Source organism: Elephas maximus, chromosome 13 (genome assembly GCF_024166365.1).
Source record: "Elephas maximus indicus isolate mEleMax1 chromosome 13, mEleMax1 primary haplotype, whole genome shotgun sequence".
NCBI lineage: Eukaryota > Metazoa > Chordata > Mammalia > Proboscidea > Elephantidae > Elephas > Elephas maximus.
The window spans coordinates 33097108-33122444 of NC_064831.1; the positions used below are offsets into that span (position 1 = coordinate 33097108).

Consider the following 25337-nt stretch of genomic DNA (forward strand, 5'->3'; position numbering starts at 1 on the left):
TTAAGCATTTTAGATTTGAAGTGCCCCAGAATAACTTTGCTATCATGGTTTGAAGCCCTTCATATGCCTCTGACATAAGAGTGTCCTCATGAGATTGCTATTTTTTTTTTAAGTCATGCATCATGTTTTGATTTGATTATTTATAATTCTCTAAGATTATAAAGTGTCCATTCCACTTACCTGCATTTATCTTGAAAGTTAGAGCAGTTAAGCTAAACAGTTTTAAATTTTTAAGGTATAAGTGTTTTAAATATATTCAGTGACTCTTTTTCTTATACATATTTTAAATGGAAGTAAAAGTATTCATGGGTGAATATATTTACAAAGCTTTTACATTTCCCTTCTCATATGTACACACCAAATATGTTTTTCTTAATGCAACATTCATTTTAAATTGGTCTCTCTAAGTCTCAGTAGTGTCTTTACATAAATTTGGCTCTATATTTTGCATGTTTTATGGAATATTTAATACACATAAAAGAATATATATGTATGTATATATGACATATATAAATTCATATGATAACAATGAAACAAAAGCTTGTATATTATGATTTTTTAAAAAAGCTTTATTTACATAAATTGAGATACATATAATTCACTCATTTAAAGTGTACAGTTTAATGGTTTTTAGTATATTCACAATTGTGCAACCATCATCACTATCTAATTTTAGAACATTTTCATCACCCCCAAAAGAAACTTTGAACTCATTGGCAGTAACTCTCCAATCCCTCCAGTCCCCAGCCCTAGGTGACCGTTAATCTATTTTATGTCTGTATAAATTTCTTCTGGACATTTCATATAAATGGAATCATACGTTTTGCGGATTTTTGTGACTGACTTCTTTCCTTTAACGTAGTGTTTTCAAGGTTCATTCATATTGTGGCATGTGCCAGTACTTGATTTCATTGTATTGTATTGTTGGACATTTGGGTTGATTTCACTTTTTTTGGTGATTAGGAATAATTCTGCTATGAAGATACCTAAGAGTGGGATTGGTGGATTGTATGGTCTGTGTTTAACATTTTCAGGAACTGCCAGGCTGTTTCCAAAGTGACTGTATATTTTATAATCCCATCTGATGTTTTGATTATAGCCATCCTAGTGGATGTGAAGTGGTATCTCACTGCAGTTTTAATATGTGTTTCCCTAATGACTAAGGATGCTAAGCATCTTTTACTCTGCTTTTTAGCCATTTGTATATCTTCTGTGATGGAGTAGCTGTTCAGATTTTTGACCATTTTTGCTTGAGTTATTTATCTTTTTATTATTGGGTTGTAAGAGTTCTTTATGCATTTTGTATACAAGTCCCTTTTCAGGTATATGATTTGAATATTTTCCCCCATTCTGTGGGTTGTATTTTCTTCATCTTTATGGTATGCTTTGAAGCACAAAAGTTTTAAACTTTGATGAAGCTCAGCTCACCTATTTTTTCATTTGTTGCTTGTGCTTTTATGTCTAAGAAGGTTTTGCCTAACCCAGGGTTACAAAGATTTACTGGTATGTTTTCTTACAAATTTTATAGTTTTTTACATTAAAGTCTCTGATATATTTGGAGTTAATTTTTCTGTGTGTTATAAGAAAGGGGTCAACTTCATTCTTCTGCATGTAGATATCCAATTGTCTAATGAGAAAATAATTCTTTCCCTATTGAATTATCTTGGCACCCTTGTTGAAAATCACTTGACTATAAATGTAAGGTAATGTGTATTTCTGGACTCTCAGTTTCATTTCATTGATCTTAGTCTTTATGTCACAACCACACTGTCTTGATTACTGTAGCTTTATAGTAAGTTTTGAAATTGGGAGTGTGAGTCCTTCAACATTGCTGTTCTTTTTCAAGATTGTTTTGGTTATTCTGTGTCCCTTTCATTTTGTACTTTCATCTTTTAAGTTTTGATCCAAGTTGTAAAGCTATTTGCACAGTGACTTCTGAATATAATTAAAAAATGTTACAAACGAATCCTTTTCGGTTTTAAAAAATGAAACATCTACCAAGCTTTTTATTATTTTCATTGTATTCTTGTCCGTCCTTCTCTATTCTAAGACCTTAACATTTCAGCAGTAGGTTTGTAATTTAATACCACTATTTATATCTTTAATGTGGAATCTCCTTGGATATATTCATTCTAAGAAGTAAAACAAACAAGACCAGTGTATTCAACAGGTCACATTTAATGTTTCTTTAATTTAATTAAGTTAACATCATTCCTGTGTATTTGGAGAAATTCAGAAGTTATTAAAAATCTTCCAGATAATTTTAGTCTTGACATAGGAGAGTATGATATAATAGAAATATATATATATATTACTGTAGATTCTCATTTTCATGATTTCAATATAGCTTTTCATGTGAGTAACTTAAAGTTTCTTTCCTTTAGGCTATTGCATTACCTCCTATAGCCAAATGGCCATACCAGAATGGTTTTACATTTCATACTTGGCTTAGAATGGATCCTGTAAATAATATCAATGTAGATAAGGATAAACCATATTTATATTGGTATGTATTTCTATAACTGACCATGTTATTACCTTACTTTAAAAATGAGAAAAATGTTTCATGGTAAAATGAAAACTTATTCTTCATAGTTTCAGAACCAGCAAAGGTCTTGGTTATTCTGCTCACTTTGTTGGAGGCTGTTTGATTATAACATCAATAAAGTCGAAAGGAAAAGGCTTTCAACACTGTGTGAAATTTGATTTCAAGCCCCAAAAGGTATGTTAACTTACTTAGTCATGGTTATGTTAACAAGTCATGCTAGTCTTCAATATGCTTTGTTTTAAAGTTACTGGCATAAGAGATGGTAAATTACAGCTATGTTTACACTGTTTCAGAAAATGAACTGTAAATCGGACAATTGTTAACCTCTTTTTTTTTATAATAAAAAGATTGGATAGTTAATAATTTATAGAGTTTAAGAAAAGTTAATATATGCTTTCTTTTTATCCAGAGGAGCCCTGGTGGTGCAGTGGTTAAAGGGGTTGGCTGCTAACCAAAAGTTCAGTGGTTCGAACCCACCAGCTGCTCAGTGGGAGAAAGATGTGGCAGTCTGCTTCTCCAAACATTTATAGCCTTGGAAATGCTATGGGGCAGTTCTATTCTGTCCTATAGGGTCGTTGTGAGTCAGAATTGACTGGATGGCAGTGGGTTTGATATTTTGGATTCTTTTTTACCCTAGAATTTTGAGATTATTAGATGGTTCATGTCTTAGTCATCTAGTACTGCTGTAACAGAAATACCACAAGTGAATGGCTTTAACAGAGAGAAGTTTATTTTTTCACAGTCTAGTAGGCTACAAGTCCAAGTACAGGGCATCAGCCCCAGGGGAAGGCATTCTCTTTTGTCAGCTCTGGAGGAAGGTCCTTGTCATCAATTTTCCCTTGGTCTGGGAGCATCTCAGCGTAGGAACCTCAGGTCCAAAGGGTGTGCTTTACTCCAGGCACTGCTTTCTTGGTGGTATGAGGGCCCCATCTCTCTCTGCTCACTTCTCTCTTTTATATCTCAAAAGAGACTGGCTTAAAACATAACCTAATCTTGTAGACCTCATGAGTATAACTGCCACTAATCCATTTTATTACATCATAGTGATAGGATTTACAGCATATAGGAAAATCACATCAGAAGATAAAATGGTAGACAATCATACAATCAAACAAGGGAATCATGACCTAGCCAAGTTGACAGATATTATTCATGACAAGGTGTATACATACCCATATGTATACATATACATAGATAGGTAGATGATAAATGCATAAAGCAAATACGGCAATATGTTGACAATTGTGGAATCTACATGGTAGAAAATAGTGTGTTTATACTATCAACTTTTTTATATAGTTAGAAATTTTTATAATAAAAAGTTGGAAAAATAATTTAGAGGTTCACTTCTCATCAGCTGCAAAACTCCTTGAATAAATACTGTTCCACAGGTTGAACATTGAATTTAATGAAGTACTATTATTTTATTTTTAAGTTTAATGGCATTTATCATTTAGTTTTTTCTTATTATCAGTATGGTTTAGTTATTGAGAAGATTATTTCTTTTGAAAAACTGTTTTTGTTCTTTCAGTGGTATATGGTAACTATAGTGCACATTTATAACCGGTGGAAGAACAGTGAGCTTCGATGTTACGTGAATGGCGAGCTAGCTTCCTATGGAGAGATAACATGGTTTGTTAACACCAGTGATGTAAGTAGTTTGAAAATGTTATAGTTTATTCTCATCATTTCACCTACCGTCTCTATCTTGATGTCTACAAAAATCTGTCTTTCCAGCTTCTACTTCTCACCCAACCTACTATTGATTACTGCTTGTTACATTTTTGATTCCATTCGTATTAGCTCACAGAAGAGGCTCATTTAGTATGTCACGAACCTACCTCATTATTTTCCTCCTTGATCTGAAGCCTGTTCTTCTCTCTGGATCTTTGGTTGTCCAAGTATGATCTCTCAAATTCCATAATCCTTTTCCTACATTCAATTTAGTCCTCAAGTTTTACTTATCGTACTTTGGAAAAAATGTGTTATCCTCTTTTCCATGATGTCTTTCCAGATCTCCACGCCAAATGAGAACGAATGAAGTGAAATATGCTAAATGAATTATTTTAGTCTGTTCAGATTTTAGTTTCGAGTGGACAAAACGTTTATTTCAGTGTAGATTTTCATTATTTCTGGAGGGGAGTTTTTTTTTTTTTTTTTGTTTTTCTTTAATGAAGTCTATTTTCTTTCACAGACGTTCGACAAATGCTTCCTGGGCTCCTCAGAGACAGCAGATGCTAATAGAGTATTCTGTGGTCAGATGACTGCAGTTTACCTTTTTAATGAAGCTCTTAATGCAGCTCAGATATTTGCTATTTATCAGTTGGGCCTGGGATACAAGGTACTGTCCTTACGTTCACTGCTTAAGCTAGGTTAGATGAGCTTAATTTGAAGATGGACGATGCATGGGGTCAGTTATCTTGGGTTACCAAACCGTGTGCCAGGATAACCAGGTGCAGTGCAGGGAACTCAGAGGGTACTGAAGGTATTTTAAATTAAAATTTTGAAGGAAACACGGTGATACTTGACATATGTGGGACACAGGTTTAATCTTTCATGCTGCACTTCTTTTGATGCTGTCGTATCTTTGCACAGCTAAGTTTTTGGCAGTTGCTATGATAAAAAGCAAATACTGTGTGAAAATCAACATGGAACAGGAAATGAGAGTGACAGTTTGAAATCTGACTCCAGGGTTTGAGCATTTGTGCAGTGTCCCAGATGCACAGATATCCCATTAATAAGTAATTTTGCTTATATAAGAATGGAGTTAAAAACGTTATTTTTCTTTCAGTTTGTGCATTAGTGTTTTTTCAAATGAATTTTAAACTGTGAAAATATAAAGTTGTTTGGACCAAACTACTTTATAAAAAGAAATATTTACTATTTATTTTGTCCTAGAGTTATGTGAAAAAATTACTAGGATGCTAAGAGTGCCATGAACTGAGAAAGTTTCAGAACCGCTGGGTTAAGCCATTGATAGTCTGAGTTTGGTGTCTGCTATGTTCCTGTTAAAACAAAACAAACTTTATTAAGTTGATCTACATAAAATTTATATGTAATAAATGTACATATTTTAATTGAGCTTTGACAAATAGAACATTTTCTTAGGAGTTACTTTTTATGCTTAGTTTGTACAAGATGATTTATTTGGTTGGTTGTTTTGTACTTGGTAATAGGATATTGTATTATAAGAGATTCTAACATTAGTTAGCAGTTAAAAATTTTTCTTGAAAAATCCTGAAGGATATCACGTTACCTTATGCTTGGTTTAAATATAATGACTTATGGTTTCTCTGTTGCATGTTAAAAAAAAGTTATTCAAAAGCCCTAACTTCCTTATTCCCATCTGTGAAATTATACTGGGGCTCAGAGAGGGCACTTTAGTAGTAAATGGGTAGAAATAACTGTGGAATTTAGTACTTAACATAATCTAAGCCAAAACCTTATTGATATTCACCTTTAATATATGAATAACTGTTCTCGTTTTCACTTGTGTGATCATGTAGTGATAAAAGTGTAGTAGAAATGATGCAGCATGAGAAAATGATAATAGACCTATTCCTTGCATTACTTATTACTGTTCAAATCTTTTATGTAGTATAATCCATGGCTGAAAGAATTCCTCAAATAAGCTAGTTTAAACTAGCATATATATACATATATAATATCAGCAATCCCAGACTGACCTTTAAGACGTTGCAATCGGTTACTTTAAAAAATGTATTTCAAAGGAAAACAAAGGGCTGAACGTTTATTTTGTATAATCATTATTTCATGAGTTACTCTAAGAATTTTATCTTGCTCTTAGAATCTGTATAAATTTTCTTGTTTCTCTGTTAGAGAAATTTTTATTGATACATATATTAGGAATATAATGTCTTAGAATTTATGATAGAAAATAATTAAAAATGTTCATTTTTATAACTTTTCAGAGCTTATTTGAGTTACTATTAGTAATTTTAAATTCTTGAAATTTAGAAGAATTTTAGTTGAACAAATAGAGTATTGCAACATTCTGTATTGAAAATTTAAAAAAAATCCAGGTTGTGATTAGAAAGATAAACCTTTTAGGCAAAATTTTTTTGTGTATACCACAATAAAGATTAGTTTTTTTCTTTTGCCCAGAGGGCATTCTCCCCTAAAGACACTTATTTTAAATACATGTGATGACAAAGTCTTCACTGTAATTGACTTCCATTAAAATTTCTTTCAGAGTATTACATGTATGCTTTAAAATTTATCAATAATTTATCTAGAGGTGTAAGTTATAGAAAATAAAATGGATCAGGGTGATACGTGTAATAACATCCCTTTGACCGTTTCATATAAAAATCTGGTAAAGATAGTGTTCATGTCATATGTTGTAATTCACAGGCAGCTGAAGACATTCCCTTTAGGTGCTTTAAGTGGTGATAGTTAAAATTGTCAGGTTTTTTTTTTTTTTTTAAATGTTTAAAATTTTTATGCTTGCCTGTGATTTCTTAGAACTATTATTTGAAAGACAAAATGTGCTCTATAGGATACAAAGTTTTATATTTTATTAACATAAGGTTTTAATGTCAAGTTGACTTCATTTCCATTATAGTTTTAAAACAAATCAAATGGGATCATTTTACTTGATATTGCTGGAAAAATTACCAATGGTGTTTCTCCTTAAATATTTATATGTACTGTGGTTTGTATTTAGATTTTGTTTTTTTAGCATACTATGTTAGCTGTTTTCTGTTGATTCTTAGGGTACATTTAAATTCAAAGCAGAAAGCGACCTCTTCCTTGCTGAGCACCACAAACTTCTGTTGTATGATGGCAAGCTCTCTAGTGCCATTGCATTCACTTACAACCCGCGGGCTACGGATGCCCAGCTCTGTCTTGAATCATCCCCTAAGGACAACCCTTCAATTTTTGTTCATTCACCACATGCCCTCATGCTCCAGGTAACTAATAACTGTGATCTTTTAACAGATGTATTACTGAAGTGTATTTGGTAGCTTTTTATAAACACATGGAATGTAGTGTTTTAGTGTTGTTACTTTTACAATCATGCTTTGTTTTTCATTGTTTTGAAAAAGAAATCATTAGAATTCTTACTGCGTGTTCTATTTTATAAGGATGTGAAGGCCGTTTTAACACATTCCATTCAGAGTGCCATGCATTCGATTGGAGGAGTACAAGTGCTTTTTCCACTTTTTGCACAACTGGATTATAGGCAATATTTGTCTGATGAGGTTGACTTAACGATATGGTGAGTAACATTATTTTTTTTCTTTAATTTGAGATGGGAATTATTTTCATCACTGTTAAGCCGGGTAGTTATCTTCTGTGTCTTCCAGATTTGTTGTAGGGTCAAAAGAGAGAATACAATTTAAAGAAACCTGTGAACTGTAAATGGTATTACAAACCTGCGTCAGTAGTAGTATTGATTTAGGTTGTTATTTATCATAGGAGATATGGAAGCTCTAAAACACATTGTAATGTTTTAGAATAAAGTTAGAGATGGTGATGACGAATGGATTTTTTGAAAACAAATTTTCTGTCTAAAGTTGTGCTAATTGAAAACAATGTTTTAAATTGTTATTTGGCAGTTACCATAGTTAGCTTTTTGTATTTTAATTATTTATATTTGGTTGCCTATAAGTAATTGAAAGCCAAGATTTTTGATGGTGCTAGATAAGTGGTAATTTAGTTTTTTTTGTCATTAGATTGGACATTTGGCCATTTTGTCCCCTCTGTTGTAGCGTTGTATCTAGAAAACGCAGGGACATACAAATTCCAGGATAAGTTATAAAACAAGGGATAGAATGTCTCAATAAATTTCTCATGTCTGATTTTGAACCTATATTTTCTAGTGAAAGTATTATAGCAAAATAATTGTTTCATTTACTGTTTGAAAATTTTAAATCAGTTTTTTGTTCTTCCTCTTGGAAAGTCTCTTTTTTTTTTTTTTTAAAAAAAAATTTATCGTGCTTTAAGTGAAAGTTTACAAATCAAGTCAGTCTCTCGTACAGAAACTTATATACACCTTGCTATGTAGGCCTAGATGCTCTTCCCTTAGTGAGACAGCACACTCCTCTCCACCCTGTATTCCCTGTGTCCATTCAGCCAGTTCCTGTCCCCCTCTGCCTTCTCAGCTTGCCTCCAGAACGGGAGCTGCCCACATAGTCTGATGTGTCTACTTGAGCCAAGAAGCTAACTCCTCAACAGTATCAACTGGAAATTCTTTTTTGATTTCTGCTTTTATATATAACTTAGTGTCTACTACCTATGTATGTAGTTAATGATGGACTATCTTTAGGCAAGAAAAGTACTTTCTTAAAAAAGGGAAGAGGTACCAAATCTAGAATTTGTTGACTACATTTACAATAACAAAAAGAAAGTTACCCTTGATATAGTAATACTTTATAGTTAAATTTTTTGTTGCTCTGATGTAAAACCTTCATAGCAGGTGTTCAGTTCTTTTCCTTGGCAGTGCTGCTTTCTACGTTTCAGTATCCGTATTAGAATTGCTGGCAATTACAAGCACTGATGGGGAGGAGGAAGTCGGCCACCAGCCATGCTGTCTCTTTCTTGTGGGACTTCTCAGAGCATTTGAGAAGGAGATAACAGCTGACTTTGTTCCCTTCCCTTTTGGGTTTCTAAGTGTTGTGGGGATTGGAGTATGGCCTTAGCCCCTATTCAATTTAAAAGGTCTTTAAGATTGACTGGTGAATTACAATTTTCCAACTAGGATAATAAACAGACTTCTTAAATTAGTGTCTGAGGTCCTCAAGTTTGTTGCCTACTTAATTTTATTTCCTTATCTTCCCCTTTATGATACCCTCTGCTCAATTCAAACGCAGCCAGCCTGGAACCCTAATACATTTTGAGGATTTGCACCCTAGTCTTTTTGCTCCACATCACACTTTTCTCTCCTTTTGATTCCTAACTCTCCAAAATTGAGTGTACCCACTTTTCTAAGTTATCTTCAAGGCCTTAGTGCTCTTATGTTAACCGTTTCCATTACTTATTTTTGACACCGCCAACTTTTCACTATTTCATACATGTTTGTCATACTGCTTCTAAATAACTGATTACTCTGTGATAAAATACATGAAATATTTGATTAAATCCTAATAGTGCACTAAAATTCTAGTCCTGAAATTAACATGGGAAGCAGTTTTGGTAGACCTTCACTTTCCTTTAGATAACTCTTTATGAAAATAAAGGAGGCTGCATCTATCTGATCTATATGTTTTAATAGAAATTACATTTTCAAGCCTTGCCTTTTTCTTATTCCAGTTCAACCCTGCTGGCTTTTATCATGGAATTGTTGAAGAACTCAATTGCTATGCAGGAGCAGATGCTCTCCTGTAAGGGCTTCTTGGTAATAGGATATAGCCTTGAAAAGGTGAAGTATGAAATGCTTTAAGTTTTGATCTTAATTTTCGGCCATAGACTTGGATTACTAAGTAGTTAAGAAATTCTGTCTCCTTGTAGTTAAATGTGTCTCCTTGTTTACCTAAAATTACTTCAATTAGAAATATTTTGTTGTTTTACCTCGTCCCATTGCTTTGTTAGAGCAAATATGATTTTTTAGCCTTGTGGCATCATTAAATTCAGCATAGCTTGTGGGTCAACTGTTTTCTGGTATCGACAGCCTGTAATTTACTTGCCTTACCTTGAATTGTTAGTAAACTTTGAACTACTTTTTTTTATAGTCTTCCAAATCCCACGTCAGCAGAGCAGTTCTTGAACTTTGCCTTGCATTTTCAAAGTACCTTAGTAATCTGCAGAATGGGATGCCCCTACTCAAGCAACTCTGCGATCATATTCTTCTCAACCCAGCAATATGGATTCATACCCCAGCCAAGGTAATAATGCTGATTTTATTTTACTGTCTTCATTTATATGTAAAATATAAGCTTTTGTGTTTTGAGAAAGGTGTTAATTGTGAGAATTTTCTTTTATCCTTTTGCTCTAACAAATTTGTGGATGGTAAGTCAGGTATAACATAGGAGAGAGGAGTCAGGAGGCTGTGAAAAGTAACTAGGTTTATGATACATACTCCTAGCTCCCAGTGACAGGGAGGCATAGCACGCCATGATAAAGGGCCACACAGGGAGTTGCACCCCGGGACAAGGTAACAACAAGCTGGAATTGTACAAGAGGGTTTATGTGTGGCAAGCAGGCTGGGGTTATTGGGGTTACGGGAGCTTCCTGGGGCTTGAAAATTTTGAATAATTTTGCAGGCTCAGTGGGCCTAGGGACTGTCCCTAGTTGTTGGGTAGCTGATCCTTGGGCGATTAGGACAGGTGCATCCTGGTCCAAGAGCGTGAGAACCTGATAAGGGGAGTGATTGGAGAGTGGCCTCAAACCTTTGTCAAGGCAGCATTTTAAGAAAATGGTATTGTACCTTTTATATACTATTATGTAAGCTTTCAGTGGATTGCATTTTTTGAGTAAGCATACCTTTTTCTTGTTAGAAAAATTTACAAGTGGATATATATATTTTGTCTTTATTTTATAAAGCAATATCAGTGTTTTTTAAAATAGAGCTATTTTTAAAATAGAGCTATGGTCTTTATTTTCTGGTATTAATAAAGTTTTATTGGAGAGATTTTGTTTCACTAGATATAAAGTTGGATGGTTTTAATGTAAATATATAATATGCTTCATAGCAACTATAGCTCTTTTGCAAATATGCACATTTAAAAAAAATTTTATTGTGCTTTAAGTGAAAGTTTACAAATCAAGTCAGTCTCTTGTACAAAAATTTATATACACCTTGCTATATACTCCTAATTGCCCTCTCCCTAATGAGACAGCACACTCCTTCCCTCCTCCATGTATTTTCGTCTTCATTCGATCAGCTTCTGATCCCCTCCCCCGCCCTCTCATCTCCTCTCCAGGCAGGAGCTGCCCACACAGTCTCATGAATGCACATTTTTTTCATTCCTTGACAACACACCCTCTTCCCTGTCTTTACACACAGACCCCTCCCCCAATATGATGAACTTCTTAGTGTCCTTCTTACAAGCACAGCTGAAATGACACCCTTTCCCTGAAGGCTTCCATGATATAGTAGTCACGTGTAATCATTTTAATATGATATGAATTCAAATCATAAAAATACATTATATTTGTCAAGTAATTTTTTAGTATTACAACAAACCAATTACATTTAAGTGATTATAAGTAAATTTGTGAAAAAGTATATGAAGGAAATCTTTGATCAGTTCTAATGTTGTATTGGAGTCCTAGTGGTGCAGTGGTTAAGAGGATAGCTGCTACCAAAAGGTCGACAGTTTGAATCCACCAGGCTTTCCTTGGAAACCCTGCGGGGCAGCTCTACTCTTCTCTATAAGGTCACTATGAGTCGGAATCAACTCAACGGCAATAGGTTTGGTTTTTTTGGTAATGTTGAATTAAGTTGTCCTGAAAATATTAATGATCATAATATTAAGCAGAATCTGAGACGGAAATTTTATTAAATGGCATGCGCTTATTTTTCGGCAGTTTTTGTTAGAAGTTATCTTATTTCAAACCCATTATTTTCCTTTCTCCCCCAGGAAGCCCCACTCCTCCGCCCTCCCGGTGTACTGGCATTGTATATCATTGTTTAGATTGGAATAACACATACTTATCCTGGTTGTCAGAAAAAAATATCTACAGACTTTTTTGCTTTTCTTGATTCATACTATCCTCTTTTCAGCTGGACTTTTCAAATGTTAAAGAGAAAAACAGCTGCTGACTCTGATTCCCATTTGGAAATAATCAAAGGAGGCAGCTGGAGGTTGTAGCTTTTTATCTCCAGGTTCAAATTTGACCTCTTTCTCTTCTGTGACCTCAAGCTTATTTCTTTTCAAGAATTGTTTCAAGTTACTTTTTAAACCGTTTTAGTAGGCACTTCTTTGTCTTACCAAGCACATATTGGTAAGGCTTTGGGCCTCTTTTGATGTGGTTAAAAAACCTCTTATTAGATACTTAGCTGTACGGGAATGTTTTTTAATGATTTCATCATATGAGTTCCTTAGGTTCCTAGCTGTTATTACACCCTATTTCTTATCTTGTACTTGTTAATAACTTTCCTTAATTTCCTTTTTGGAATTTGCAATTGATTTGGTAATATGAAACTTTCCTTCTGTTTCAGCTGTCTGCTTTGTGTATCCTTGAGGGCTCGTATCAGCTTTTATTTTTTATAAAGGTAGCTGTAACAAAGAGCAGATCCAATTTGGGCCTGAAGCTTATATGATTTGGAAAAGCGGTCTGCTTTAAGAGAAAGAATACAATTTAATGAATACTACATTAGGTTTAGGGCGTTGGAGAGAACCTGTGGTGAGTGGTCATAAAGTTTAAGCCTCATTAGTTTCAATAGAAATCTACCTTTGGTTACCAAAGTAGAAAGTATGAATCAGTCTTTGCTTTTGGAAAAGGATGCTAGCAGTGATTTATAATTTCCATTTGTTTTTGATCTGCTCAGAGTCAGTCTTCTTTATGACCTAACAGGAGATATGAAATTTCTTGTCTGTGATGGTCATTTATTTACTTCACAAGTATTTGTTGAGTGACTATGGTACTTTATGCTAGGCACCATGGGTGTATATGGCGGTGAACAAGACTGAACTGATTTCCTCCCTAATAGAACTTAGGTCTAGTGGGAGTCACAGATATTAACACATAATTTGAGTGGTTATTAGATTATATAATGGATAGACGAGGGAATATTTATCCATAATTAGCATATGGGTAATCTTGGGGTCTTTCATTAATTTCACTATGTTGTTATAAAATCCTGTTTGTTTTCCCTTTACCACAGTATCAATCTCAATAGACTGACTTTCTTCATTTTTTCTGTTTCTTTATTCAGTTTATCAATTCTTTTGCCAGTTTCCTTATATGTTCTTAACCCGGCACTCTTATCAGATCACCTTCTAGTCTCAAAACTTTTAATGATTTTCCGTTGTCCAAATTAAGAAGTCTCTTTTCTAGCATCAAGGCTTTTTGCATTAATTCTTTTTGGCCTCTCTAATGAAAAACTCAAATATCCTCAGTGGCCAGGCAGGGAACAAAGGTTTCCCTAGAGCAGTGGTTCTCGTCTTGGCTGCCAATAGAATGAGTTGGGGGAAGATATCAAAACAAAAATAAAAAACAATCCCATCAGTAGAAACTGCAGACTCTGATTTAATTGGTCTGGGGTGGGTCCCAGGTATTAATACACCCACTTCTCACCTGTAGACATGGTTAGGTTCCAAAGACTAGGTTGTATGTGAAAGTCAGCATTATATGAAAATGGAAGATGACTGCATCAGATCACAAAAATGGAGGAAGACTACATTATTACATAACTGGTAAATTACATCATTATATGACTGCCAAATTACATCGTTACATAACTGCCAAACCAGTGAGAATCATGGCCTAGCCAGGTTGGCACATGACCTTAACCATCATAGCCAGTGTTACTCTTGGCTCACACCTTGGCATACGTTACTGCCACGTGTACATCATTAATGTACAAAGTAATCATATAGTAGATTTTTTAGTATCGTAAATCCAGGTGTCAGATAATGAGGTAGTGGGTACATGAGAAGCGGGTGTATATTTTTAAAATGTTTTCCAGATATCTTCATGTACAGTCAGAATTCAGAACCATTGTTAGTGGTTTAGAGAAATCTTTTTTGTCATCTGCTATTTTCCCTGTTTGTGGTTTTCTCTCTTGTTCTGTCTACCTACCCTAATTCTATTCCTCTTCAAAGCCTACCTTAATTTCTGCTGTATTAGTGAGAATTTTCTTGACTATCTCAGCATATCCTATAATAATTTCCATGGCCTTTGAATTCACAGTATTTCATAGCTCTATACCACTTGCTTTGCAATTAACTGCATATTGTCTTATAAACTTTATGATTCTGTAGGTATACTTATCTACTAAAAATATGCCAGGTGCTCCTTGGAAACTCTATGGGGCAGTTCTACTCTACCCTACAGGGTTGCCATGAGTCGGAATTGACTTGACGGCACTGGGTTTTTTTTTTTTTTAAGGTATATTTATTATTTGCATTTTCACTTAAATTTGTGTGTGTTTTCCATCATTTGGACTGAATTTTAGCTCCTGAGGGACAGTGTCTGTGTCATAATGTGTTGTTGGGTGCTGTCAGTTGCGACACCTACTACCCTATATAAAAAAAAAAAAATTTATATGACTAAGTAAAATTGCCCCCTAGGGCTTCCTGGCTGTAATCTTTACAGGAGTAGATTACCATGTTGTGCCATTGCCATCAAGTTGATTCCAACTGAAAGCAACCCTACAGGACAAGGTAGAACTGCCTCCTAGGGTTTCCAAGGCTGTAATCTTTATGGGAACAGACTGCCACATCTTTCTCCCATGGAGCAGCTGGTAGGTTTGAACTGGCAACCTTTTGGTTACCAACCGAGTGCTTAACCACTATGCCGTCAAAGCCCCTTGCTATGTATATTAAAAAAAAAAAAAATGTATATAGGTAAATGTAAATATTTTCTGAATGCGTGGAATAAACTAGAAGAAAAAAACAAGTTGTTAAGAATTTGAACAATGTCACATAAAGGGTTATGTTGCCTTGATGACAAGGGGATGAGGCCTATCCATTTGAATAGCAGTAACCAAAAAAAAAAAAACCTGTTGCTGTTGAGTCGATTCCGACTCATAGCAACTCTATAGGACACAGTAGAACTGCCCCATAGGATTTCCAAGGAGTGCCTGGTGGATTCGAACTACTGACCTTTTTTTTGGTTAGTAGCCATAGTACTTAACTACTGTGCCACCAGGGTTTCCAGAATAGCAGTAGGTATATCAACATAATGTTATTTTTTAGCAGTTGCGTAGATTACAGTATATAAATGGTTTTTTAATTACGATTTTCTACTGAGCCCCAGTTTTTAGTGGCTCAGATTCTGTCCCCTTTTCTATGTAGGATTACTGATTGAGGTTTTAATTCATTTAGGCTTGATTGTTTATAAGGCATCTGGAAGATAGGCACGTAATTTTGGTTCTCTAAAGAAATTCACAGGTTATGCTAGATGCTCTGCAGGATTGAGAATGCAAATGCTCTTGGTGTCCAAAAAAGATAAATACTTAAAATAGCCAGTTTGAAGATGATAAGGAATAGTTTGGTTTATGGTCATATTGGAGAGTATACATGTCGTACTTACGTTGTTCACTTTATAAAATATATTGACTAACATTAGCAAAATGAAAATTCTTGCTTTAGACACAACAGTAGAGTAAAAACAGGCTTTATTTTGTCGTAAGTACTGGAGTATAGTTGTTGAACACTGGGGCTACGGTTTCATTGGAATTTTGGGCTAAGGTGAAATGTACACTCGGGGTAGCACTAATATTCTTTTTCTTACACAGCAAGAACTTGTATTTTAAAGTTAATAAACCCTTATCTGTTTACTTAGACTAGTTATTTAGGAGTGAGACTAGTAAAATCCTTTCCTAATCCAGGGACAGAGCTGATGATATGAGCTTAGAGACTGTGTAACGTTACGATTAGAATGTTAGATTAGGATCTTTTAATAATACGCTCTTATAAAATAATTCTGTTTTTCTCATAAGTGTCACTCAGGGTAGTCTCTCTGTCTTTTTGTGTGGTTTTCTTTTTTATGAGTTATTCTTACCTTTTTTTGTGTGTTATTATAACTTTTAATTTTTTTCACAACAAAGAAAAATCCTAGTTTAACAGCTAAACAGTAGAAATTTATTTTAAAGAAATTATACATAGTCATGAATAGTTGCTGATTGCGAAGTAGGAATCAAAGAGTTATTTCCATTGAATAAAACCAAGAATAAAAGAAAAAGATTTTTTTTTTTGTAGTGTGGGAAAAATTTGATGTATCGGGGAGTATATATAATGCTGCTGTAAAAGAGGAAATGACCTGCTTTGGTTTTCTAGGGAGTGAGTGTGTGATTTAGCTGATATGTGTTATCTAATGTGGATGAGATTACCATGCATACATTCTTACTTTTTGCAACAAGTACGGTGCAAGTAAACCAGTCTGAGGGTGTCACGGATAACAGGTAAACGGTAGTGGGCTTCTTCAATTTAAATTCTTCATATTGATTCTCTAGGTTCAGTTAACACTCTACACTTATCTGTCCTCGGACTTCATTGGTACAGTCAACATATACAATGCCATTCGGAGAGTTGGAACAGTGCTTCTCATCACGCATACACTGAAGTACTACTACTGGGCGGTGAATCCTCAGGATCGGAGTGGCATCACTCCAAAAGGATTAGGTATATTATCTGTCTATATGTCATATATTTGGCAAATCAGGATTTTATTTTTTTCTTTCTTGCTTTAACCCATGTAGTTATGTTATTGGGAGCCTTGGTGGTGCGATGGTTAAGAGCTCAGCTTCTAACCAAGAGGTCGACATTTCGAATCCCTGCCTGCTTTGGAACCCCTATGGGGCAGCTCTACTCTGTTCTATAGGTTCACTATGAGCTGGAATCGACTCGATGGCAACGTGTTTTGGTTATGTTAATCTGGAAGTTTTGTATATCATTTTGGCAAAATTTTGTTTTACTGGTAACTGTAAGAATTTGTTTTAAATTGTGGTTGGCAGGGGTTAATAACTTGCTGTTTTTATGGAAGAATGATTCTTGTGCAGGTGTGAATTGTTTAGAGAGCAAAGGTGACTAGGATGGTTGTTCTAAGGCGCTGAATCTGAGAAGAGATTCTTAGTTAGCTACCAGTGTTGATGCCGATGTCCATTGTCACAGTAAGACCCATCGAAATCAGTTTTCCACAGATATTAGGTTTTGAGGGGAACGGTGTTTTCTTTGAAAAGTACAGGGTGTTTGTGTCTAATAAAGTTATTATAAAATTTCAGAAGTTATATTCCTGCATAATCAGGACTTATTTACTGGAAGAATAAAATGAACTTATCATTTCAGCAGTTTATGAAGGGGTCAAAATAAGAATTTTGCTAAAGATGGCTCTTCTGGTTGTAAGTATTGCAAAACTTGCCTCGAACTGGCTTAAGTCAAAAAAGGGAGTTAGTTAGCTCATATAAGCTGGGAATTTTACATATATCCTGGTGCATGGGTTCAGATTATAGCCCTAGGACCCGATTTGTCTCTTTCCATCTCCTCTTCTGTGTTGGTTGTTTTCACATATTCTCTTCCTTTGTGATAGCATGCAGCAGCTCCAACTTGATGTACTCACAGCTTTAAATTCAATGAAAGAGCATCTGCCTCTATGAAGCATTTCCAGCAAACGTGTCTTTGTGGGTCATTAGCTCTGATTAGATCGTACACCAATTAAAGAGTGAGGGCCGTTGCTTGAAATCAGGAGCTAGATGCTGGGGAGTCAAGGAACAGACCTTCTGATTGTAGTTGGAGGCTTTGGCTGTTCGCTGATTTACAAAGACAAGATTTCATATTTGTGTGATACTTGTTATACCACTTTCAAACAACTTGGTTTATTTTCCGAGAATATGATACCCATAATTTATAAAACTGCCAGGACACACAGAAGTTCTGTGGTCTGTGTTAGTTGGCGGTGTTGTGACAGATCGAGAACAAGATCAGAATTTCCTGATGGTGTCTTTATGGTGCTGTAGGTGTATCATGTAGTGTCTTGGATGTAGTTTTATATTCTGATCTTGATTTTATAATTGACTAGTGACCTTGAGGCAGTCTCATTCTTCAAGTCAGAGAGCTGGACAAAATGGTTCTATTCCAACTCTGTAATCTATTCTTTGTCTACGAATCATATGGAAAAAATTTTAAACAATTTTCTTCCTATTCTAATTGATCTGTTTAAGGTCATGGTGGTCTTATGCCTTGGTGGTCTAGGAACTAGCTGTAAATAGTGATTAGTGGGAGAAAAATTGTAGAATATGTGAGGCAAGCAGGTACTGCATTTAGGATCTTAAAACAATGGGTGTTTGGTTTCAAAAGCTTTCTACTTGCGAATTATATGTTTGAGACGTGAAAATTGACTTAATGTGAGCCATGTGTGACCACAGAGTTTTTCAAGAGGAGGAGGAGATGTCAAAGGTAGTCAACATAATGATTCCCTTTTTCTTGAATGATATTATATGGTTAGGTGTGCTTTTGAGCTTTTTGAATTAATTTACACACTGGTAACGGTAAAGAAACATTCTTTCCACACTGAATTCACATATAATATCGGTGTTCAAATTTTAGATTTTTCTTTGTTTTTTCCTTGGTAAACTTGGGTTATCATATTAATATTCTCCAAGAATCTTTTAAAACAAAATAAGTGCATATTATTTTTTGAATACATATTTTATTTGTTACTTTACTTTTATGTTTTGAGAATCCTTTGGCCTTGTTCAGAGAACAAACTTCTTCACTGTCGTTTCAACATAGCCTATTTTATACATTTGGAGCACTGCGTATGCAATTAATTGTATGTGAAATTGAATGCTTGTCCTTCCAGAGGCATAAAGGGTAGATCACTCTGTAAAAGACTGACCTTTATTCTTCTTATAATAAATGGAAAAAAGTATTGGGAACGGGAATATTAAAAAGCTTTGATATCTTTGAAATACTAAATGTTTGTGCGTATTTTTTTTTAAAGATGGACCACGACCTAATGAAAAAGAAATGCTTTCTTTACGAGCGTACTTGCTGATATTCATTAAACAATTAGTGACGAAGGTGAGTCCATATTGTTTATCATGTAGTGTTCTGTGTTTTGTAGTTTTTAAATTCACATAAAATGCAATCTTGGTTTACTTCACTGTGTTACTAGAGCACACATGGGGAAGTCCTTTGAAAGATGCTTATTTTTATTACTCTTCTTTTTTGGGGTCACATGAATATAAATGATTACAGAGTTGGAGATCGATAATTGTAATGTATGGTATATGAATTTGTGTTGTCAAGTATATTCATTCTTTCATTCAGCAAACATTTACTGAGTTACTATTAGGTACCAGGCACTATTCTTGGCACAATAGCCAACAAAGCTCCTCAAGGAGCTTTTATTTTTAGGAGGCTCCTTGTTCCTCCTGTTCAGGTTTTGAGACATGGTATTCCTGTATAAATGTATCAGCCTTTAGAAATGATCGTATTTTGTCCCCCATTCTATTTTAGATGAAGTAAAATTTAGTATTGTTTTTGAATGAGTTTTGGTTTTATAAGACAGCAATGTATAAATGTGTTTGATACTAATATTTTATTTAGTATTTTCCTAGTCTTATTTCTTATTGTTTACAATATAATGCTTTGCTAACTGTCACATAATATCATCTCAAGTGAACCTAACTTTTAGTGTACCTTTCAGATTCTGATGCTTTATTTTCTTTTATAAATTTTTTTCCTTTGAATTATCTGTTTCTGTATTCTTTCCAGTGTGTATTTTTTACCTTTGTGTCTTAATTCTCTTTCTTATTGTTCCTTTTCGAGATTGCAGCTGTGTTTCATGACTAATAAATTGGTAGATTTAAAATTTTGATACTAACTCAGAATGTGTTTTACATTTTTAGATACCTGATATTTTAACTTGATAATTTTAGAAATTGATTATTTTACTCTTCATATTTAATTTTAAGTAGAAAAGTTACCTTCTTTTTGTATTTAGAGGAGCAATAGATGTGGCTATTACTCTTTTATTATTATTTTTGTTTCCTACTTCAGGAATCCACAGGCTTACTAGATGTTCATATCATATTTTATAAGGTGCTGAAAACAAGATACTGATGTCACATCTCTTTTGACTACTACACAGTTTTGTATACTGCATGCCTTGAAGTGCTTCCCAAAGTTTTTATTTTAAATTTAGACTCTGTATGTTACCTTACCTTTTTATATTTGCAGCAACTGATCAGTTTGACAAATCTGTGTGTATAATTTCCATTTTTCAAAAATAGTACTTTGTGTGTAAACATAGGATACTTGTGTTATGTTTTTAAAGGACGGTGGAGTAAAGGAAGATGAACTACAGGCTGTTCTTAATTATTTACTCACTATGCATGAGGTAACATTCGAATTTTATATTTGGGGATTTTATTCTTTGAAGCTGCACTTGTGGACTTTGTTTTAAAGTAGTCTTCACTAATGATATGACTGTAATCGGCATAAATGTGTCTATTTAGGAAGTAAATCTTAACAACCATTGTTTAAATATCCTTTATTACCACAAGGTGGCTCTGCATTGAGAATAATCTTGAAAGGCTTTAAAAAGTGTTAAAATTAAATCTCCCTAAATTAATAATGGAAACCTTGGTGGTAGAGTGCTTAAGAGCTATGGCTGCTAACCAAAATGTCGACAGTTTGAATCCACCAGGTGCTCCTTGGAAACCCTACGGGGCAGTTCTACTCTGTCCTTTAAGGGTCGCTATGGGTCAGAACTGACTCGACGGCAGTGGGTTTTTTGGTTTTAAATTAATAATAAAGTATATCAGAACATACTTCTAGTGTATTTCAAAGAACCAGGGTAACAAATGGAAAAATAGATTGTAAAAATGACTAAAAATGATTGGATTTTAAAATTCATAACAAAATCTTCCTACTGGTTTTCATGTTGAAATGCTGTTAAGTTAAATAACTCATTTTTAATTGTATTTAAAATGATGCAGTTGAAAGGTGGTTGAAAATTAAATAGGTTGAAATGAGTGTGTGTGTGTGTATTTAGCACTAGGAAAAGGTAATATATGCCAGCTGTAATCTGACTGTATAATCTGATTAAATAAATTACAAATCTTTTTGGAAACTAATGGAATTTCATATAAAATATAGTACTTTAAATGATAATTTACATCCTTATGTTATAAATCATGTGTTGTGAAGTAGTAAATATCTCTTGTAGTATGGAATAATGCCTTCATTAATCATTAATAAATGAGAGATAATATTCTTCTTGTCTGTATTCGTTAATTGGGGCAGAAAAAATGGACTAAATTTTTTTATTGTGTCATATTTGACTCAAACATTAATGGTTGTGATTTTTTTTGAGTAGGGTATTCTATAATTATTTTTAAACTTTTCTGCCCCAATATAATATTTCAGGATTTTTCAGTTGAATTTTTAGGAACCTGTTATTATCTGTTTGTTTTTTTAACCCTATGGGATGGAAGTGTGTCAGAAGAGATCAGCTGGAAGTTACAGTGATCCTCTTCCCCGAGATTCTATTAATTCAGGAATCTTTCGGGTCCTCCAAAATACTTGTTTTCCAAAGGCTCAGTGCCATAGCTCTAGATTATCTACTTAGTTTATTAAGAATTAGGCATTCAGGTAGCTTTCACAGTAAAAGTACGGAAGCAGTGAACGACAAGAGGAGGTAGGGCAGAGGTAACTAACCCCTGAAAGCTGCTTCCCTTTTACTCTTGGGGTCAATATTGATCAAAAGTTGGCCCTAGTGATTGCTGCTTAGAAACAAGGGTGTTGAGACTATATCTCACATACCTTGGACATGTTATCAGAAGGGATCAGTCCCTGGAGAAGGACATCATGCTTGGTAAAGTAGAAGGTCAGTGAAAAAGAGGAAGATCCTACACAAGATGGATTCACACAGTGGCTGCAACAGTGGGCTCAAGCATAACAACTATTGTGAGGATAGTGCAGGACCAGGCAATGTTTTGTTCTGTTGTACATAGGGTTGCTATGAGTCAGAACCGACTAGACGGCACCTAACATCACAACAACGGCAATGATATCTGTACACTCAAATAGTCAGCAAAGGTTGTGAAACATTTTCTTGAAGAGTTTTTGGGGTTTAGAACTAATATTTGCACCCATTTGATGCTCTGTAAATTTTACCACATTGTATCACATACTGTAAACTGAACTGAACCCGTTGCCGTTGAGTCGACTCCAGCTCATAGTTACCCTGTAGGACAGAGTAGACTTGCCCCATGGGGTTTCCAAGAAGCAGCTTGTGGATTCAAGCTGCCAACGTTTTGGTTAGCAGCCTGAGCTCTTAACCACTGTACCACCAGGGCTCCATTTGTAGGTATTTATTAAATAAATTGATATATTTATGGCATTTAGGTAGGTTCTTCTCTTTAAATTTAGTTCTTGAATTTTTGATTCAAGTTGAAGAACAGATACCATTCGATTTAAAAATTGCCTTGTATTCAATTTTATCTGAAACTGAAAGTCAAATTAGCCCTTATAGGTAGGCTTCAAACCCTAATTCTGTGTTTTTTTTAGATGGTGTCTAGACGGTTCTGACTCATAGTGACCCTGTGCACAACAGAATGAAAAGGTTTCTGGTCCTGTGCCATCCTCACAGTCGTGCTCTATTTGAGCCCACTGTTGCAGCCACTGTGTCAGTCCAGCTTGCTGAGGGTCTTCTTCAGTGAAAAAGAGGAAGACCCTCAGTGAAATGGATTGAATTATTATACATGTGAATATGTGTACATGTTGTTGTTGTTAGATGCCATCAAGTCGGTTTTGACTTATAGTGACCCCATGTACAACAGAATGAAACACTACCTGGTCCTGCACCATCCTCAAAATCGTTGTTATGCTTGAGCACATTGTTGCAGCCACTGTGTCAATCCATGTCATTGACAGTCTTCCTCTTTTGAAACAAGTATATATTGTGGATGTATCTACTTAGTTTTTCAAAGCTGAAATTTCTGTTGTTTTAGAAATTTTCAGTATTCAAGTATGTTGTTTTTCTCTCTTTTTATTTTCAAATTTCTAAAATGATTTTAGGATGACAATCTAATGGATGTCCTACAGCTGCTTGTTGCATTGATGTCTGAACATCCTAATTCTATGATTCCTGCTTTTGACCAAAGGAATGGGTTACGGTAAGAGTTTAATATATCAGGAGTTGTAATAAGATGAGTTTGAAGATATGGAAAGATTCTTGTATATGAAAGGTATCATTAAATGCGTTTAGATTTATGACTCACTTATTTCATGTGTTATGTTTTTTGAATGACTAATTATAGAGACTGGGATTATTTTTTCTTATGAATTATTTTATTTTTATTGTTGAAAATATACACGTATAACACATATCAACTCAACAGTTTCTACAGGTACAGTTCGTTGACGTTGATTATATTCTTCGAGCTGTGCAGCCATTCTCACTCTCCTTTTTTAAGTTGTTCCTCCTCCATTAACATAAACTCTGTCCTAAGTTTCTAATATGAACTTTTGATCTACTGTCATTTGATCACATATAGATAGATCTTGAAAAAGCACACGGCTCAAGGCAGACATTGTTTACTAGTTAAGCTAAGTGATTACTGTATTTTTGGCAAATAATGTGCATGATCATGCGCATACACACATAAAGTGCACAGCGTGCCTAGGAAAATGCGCATGGGGGTTGTGTGGTTGGCAAAAAACCATATAACGTGTGCATTATATGTGTAAAATATGGTATTTTACTTCAGGGGATATTTTTGGTTTAAGGCTTAAACATTATCTAAGGGCTGTATTTGCAGGGGTTCATCCAGCCTCCACCAATCCATAAAGTGAGAATTCTGTGAGAATTTGAAATTCTGTTCTGCATTTTTTTCCCTCCTGATCAGGATTCCTTCATAGAATCTTTGATCAAAGTGTTCTGTAATAACAGCTGGATACCATCCAGTTCCTCTGGTCCTGTAGCAAAGGAGATAGTTGTTCATGGAGACAATTAGCTACACGCTGTGTTACTGTTTAATTGATGGAAAGAGGTAAATAAATCAGTGTTTTGTGTAGTGAGAAGTGTGGTAGTGCCATTGTAAGGTATAGTTGTTTAGCAGAGTTATCTTTAGGTCTTAAAGATAACTCTACAGTAGTATTCAATTTTGATCTTCCTACGTGAAGAACAACAAAAACAGAATAATTTTATTTTATATGTAAGGAGTGTTTTAAAACTTTCATTTAATGAAAAAGTTTCTGAGCCAAAAACATTTCAAACAACCGTTTTTGCTGGATGATAGCTATAGTGACTAATGAGGTATCTATAATGAATTTCCCACATCAGTCCTTTATTATAAAGCCTTTATTTGGTACCTTTCAGTACTCATTCTCTATAAGAAGTAAAATGACTGTGTCTGTTACATATAAGGAGTAAAGCCATTTATTTGTAGTTTGTTTTTTATTTATAGTTTCCCACTGAACAAATTACTTCTTTTCTTTCACTACTGTCCAATAATCGTTACTTTGAAATCTGATTACTCACCAAACTACTGATGAAACAGCATGAGTCAGAAAAAGAAATAAAGAAAGGAAAACCCAGAATTGTAGATTAGAACATATGAAAGAATTATGTGTGTATGTTTCAAGCACTTCAGGATTTTAAAGCAATGTGATGCCAGATACCTGAGGTGACTCTTGAAAAATCAGGAAAAGCCTTTAACCAACTGCTTGCTCTTCATTAGTCAGGTGGCTTTAATTTCCTCTGAGTTCTTATTTTAATACTTATTTAGCAGAATTTTTTTGCCTTTGATCCAAATATATACTCACAAGACTTCAGCGAAGGAAGAAAGATTATGACTACCCCAAAACCTGTTGCCGTTGAGTCTGTTCCGACTCATAGTGACCTTGTAGGACAGGGTGGAACGGCCCCATAGAGTTTCCAGGGAAGCTCTGGTGGATTTGAACTGCTGACCTTTTGGTTAGCAGCCAAGCTCTCACCCACTATACCACCAGTGCCCCAGTATGTATAGATCTGCAGTCTTTGATCCTGTGACTGTTGGCTTTTCAATAACGGTTTCCAGACTACTCTTTATGTTTTTATAATAGAATCTTTATATTTGTCTGGAATCTGCAAAGAATAAATATTTTTTTTATAAACTGATAGTTTTTTCCTAAGTTTGAAGTCTTGCCTCTCATAAGCCGTTTTTATT

The 25337-nt window shown here is 34.6% G+C and overlaps 1 protein-coding gene across 1 annotated transcript in view; it reads left to right on the forward strand.

Annotated features, from left to right (window-relative positions):
* The window catches only part of LRBA (LPS responsive beige-like anchor protein), a 769624-nt gene that overhangs the window by 99039 nt on the left and 645248 nt on the right, over window positions 1-25337 (forward strand). Inside the window, exons 6-17 of the mRNA XM_049905216.1 lie at window positions 2385-2506; window positions 2596-2722; window positions 4080-4199; window positions 4743-4889; window positions 7285-7482; window positions 7657-7790; window positions 9824-9932; window positions 10243-10395; window positions 16635-16803; window positions 19121-19200; window positions 20459-20521; window positions 23206-23303. Of these exons, the coding sequence (XP_049761173.1) occupies window positions 2385-2506; window positions 2596-2722; window positions 4080-4199; window positions 4743-4889; window positions 7285-7482; window positions 7657-7790; window positions 9824-9932; window positions 10243-10395; window positions 16635-16803; window positions 19121-19200; window positions 20459-20521; window positions 23206-23303 (1520 nt within the window). The remainder of the gene's footprint in view (window positions 1-2384; window positions 2507-2595; window positions 2723-4079; window positions 4200-4742; window positions 4890-7284; window positions 7483-7656; window positions 7791-9823; window positions 9933-10242; window positions 10396-16634; window positions 16804-19120; window positions 19201-20458; window positions 20522-23205; window positions 23304-25337) is intronic.